Genomic DNA, 3,121 nt, shown 5'->3' on the forward strand with positions numbered 1-3,121 from the left:
AAGAAATTTGCTTTCTATCTTGCTAATAGGAACAGCATCACTGTACAATAGATGATATGCACTGGTATTAATGGCTTGTTTTCCGACATTTGGGTCATTAAATTTTATTAAAATTTTTACTACATTTCCATTCGAATTGGTTATAAAATGTACAACCTCCCATCGGGCACCATTAACAAGACCATCAGTAACATTATCATTGATAGTTAACATTACTTTAGCACCAACAGCTAGTCGAAGCTCATGGTGCAGATTACCAGTATCAGCTTTTTTCTTTGAAAGATTAGACTGCTCTGTTTGATTAGTTTGTGAATCCTTTGCTATTATGACATACTGGTCATCGTCACAGGCCAATGCATTTAACATGATCTCATTCCTTTTGTCCACACTTTCATTGCTTCTATACACAAGGAGTGCTTGTGTTGGACATCCAGGTGAATTTTTAGTAATTTCTCTACTTTTCAACACTTGTATGTCCTCACTAGTGCAACTCCCTGTTCTTTCTCGACAAAGAATTTCTACAAACTGTACATCACCCCTTTGACGCATGTCTTGAGTGAAAACTGAAGTGTGTTGAGTCTGATCACTGATCATTATTATCTATTGTTCTAGGTTCTAGGTTGACATACCTTTAACTTGGCCATGATCAAATGAGGAAGACCAGCCTACTGAAGAGGTATGTGTGCCTTCAGCTGAAGCTAAATATGTATTATTGATATATACATGTAAATTGTGGCTTGTACATGTACATGTACTCAGCATTATAGTGTAGCTAGCGAGCTAGCTACATGTGTAAATTTTATCCCTAGTATTATCACCTTCAATTCTTCCTTTGCAAATCTCCCTGTCACTCCAGCTCTCCTATTGTTCAATATTTATATGTATATAGTTTTATTCATCAATGTTAAACAGCACAAATTAATTTACTGTTTTATAACTTTGATTATTTATCACTCTTTCTGTTCTTTAATATTAGGCACAACTGAACAGAATGTACTGAGCCTGACCTGGTTTAGCTGGATGTTGAATGATTTCAGTATACTGTAAGATATTAGTAATGCTAGCTACCATCTTATTATTATTATAATGTGCAATTAATAGCTTCTACCTAAAGTTTTGTGCAACCACTTTTTTATTATCCATTTGTTCATAGTATTTTATACTAAGTATAATGCACACTGTCAATGTAGGTCATGCAGTTATCATTCATGATGATTTACCTTGTGGATTCTGGAGATTGGGAATAATTGAGGAGAAAATAAAGGGTCGAGATAAAGAAGTCACAGGAGTAGTTGTAAGGGTTGGTTCAGGATCTCAGTCATCCTCATTTTTGCGTCCACCAATTCAGCGGTTATACCCACTGGAAGTCAGATTGTCCGTGTCTAGTAATGCTACTCCCAGTTCTTGTAACAATCAGACCACTGAAGCTGAAGATGATACTGCAGTTTCAAACTGTACTAATGCATCACTTAACAACAATAATTGTGATCCCATAGAGGAACCAAATATTCGACCACATTGTAAGGCTGCTCTGAAGCCAGGGACAAGATAGCACCGAGACTCCTAGAATATACAACTTAAACATCATAGAGGTAAAATATTATTATCATTATCATTATTACTTTCATTTTTTCTTGATTTTGTTTCCTTCTCTTCTGCTTATTTAGTTGGTATTATTATTTTTGTTTTATTTATTACTTTGTTACTATTATTTATTTTATCAAAATAATATTAAGGGTGCAGTACTGGGGTAAATTGATTTGCATTTTTGCACTATCCTGAAAAGAAAAAATGTATTCAAAAATAGTGATATTATGAAGCAATACAGAAATGGACTTAATTCAGTTACAATGCCCTTCGCCGTTCATTTTAATCAGCACTTTGACTGTTGTACGCATGCCCAAACCATATAAAACCACACAGTCAGGTGTTAATCATTTCTCGTCTCAACTTGGCTGGTTTGCTTTCACTTTGAGTTATCACTATCCACCTGCTTGTAACTTAGCTTTCTCACTTTTTAGTCATTAGATTCTCTCTTGTAGTCACTCCTGGTGTCTGATTGCACAGTCTCTTCTTGATTTGGTAGCCACCTCACACAAGTTCAGTCTCCTCGAGCAAGGTTTGGTTCTTCCACTGTAGTTATTTGCCACAGTGAGTTATCTTCAGCCAAATGCCTTGCTACTTCAGTTTTCTGATGTTTAGTTTAACTTTTGCCAGCTACCTGAGCCAGTGACAGCCGGGTCAGCAACAAGTGTAAGGGAGGGACCCAGAGGTAAAGAGTCACGAATTAAACTGGTGTTCCCTCTCTGAACAGCTACAGACAGCCTCTGGAGTAAGTAGCTTGTGCTATTTTCCTCTCCCATGAGATGCCGAATCCTACGATCAAGGTGGTGAATAAGATGACGAGATCGAGGACCCAGCGCTCCGAGTGACTCAATAGCCAGAGGACAAAATAAGAGAGACTGGGGAAGGTTGGTATACTTGGACATCTTCCGTGATTCGGCAAAGGCGGCTACAGCTCCTGTGGCAGCAATGGCTTGGGATCTGTAGGAAACTGCCAGAGAATCAGGGACTGTTGCATCCCATAGCAGTGGTTTGCCGTTTTCCCATGGAATCAGGGTCATACCATCATGCCGTTTACCATCAGAACAAGAAAGGCCAGAAGGTTCAAGGGTAGATGAAATCCCTGCTGATGATAACGCCCTGTGCACAACCTCATTCACTGCGTCATGGCGATGGAAACTGCGGTTTCCCTTCTTACATGTGAGACCATGTAAGCCAAGGCTGTCAACAGAAGCCCCACACAACCGACAAGTGTGTGGAACACAAACTGACAAGCCCAGGCGAAGGGCCACTCCAATGTGAACGGTAGTGTCGTCTAACCGTAATCCAAGGGAAAAGACTGGGAGGGCTTGCAACCACGCTCCTGACTCGGGCTGAAACAGCACGCAGCCGAGCCCGGGTGAGGTCATCAGAAGCTGAGGACATAAGAAGATCCTGGGTAGCCTGTACCTGGGGTACATCCCAGGCTTTCTGGTGAATGATGGTGTCTGAGCATGGTAGGGAGAGAGAGTCAAACTTACTTATTCAAAGAGTTTGAGCTTCATCAATGAAAGGTAAG

At 40.0% G+C, this 3,121-nt stretch overlaps 1 protein-coding gene across 1 annotated transcript in view; it reads left to right on the forward strand.

Moving 5' to 3' along the window:
• Positions 1–986, forward strand: part of LOC105314608 (uncharacterized) — a 5,123-nt gene extending 4,137 nt beyond the window's left edge. Inside the window, exon 4 of the mRNA XM_011408882.1 lies at positions 977–986. Coding sequence (XP_011407184.1) covers positions 977–986 — 10 coding nt within the window. The remainder of the gene's footprint in view (positions 1–976) is intronic.
• Positions 987–3,121: the final 2,135 nt, after the last annotated feature.

Source organism: Amphimedon queenslandica, unplaced genomic scaffold, assembly GCF_000090795.2.
Source record: "Amphimedon queenslandica unplaced genomic scaffold, v1.1 AMPQUscaffold_12748, whole genome shotgun sequence".
Taxonomy (NCBI): domain Eukaryota; kingdom Metazoa; phylum Porifera; class Demospongiae; order Haplosclerida; family Niphatidae; genus Amphimedon; species Amphimedon queenslandica.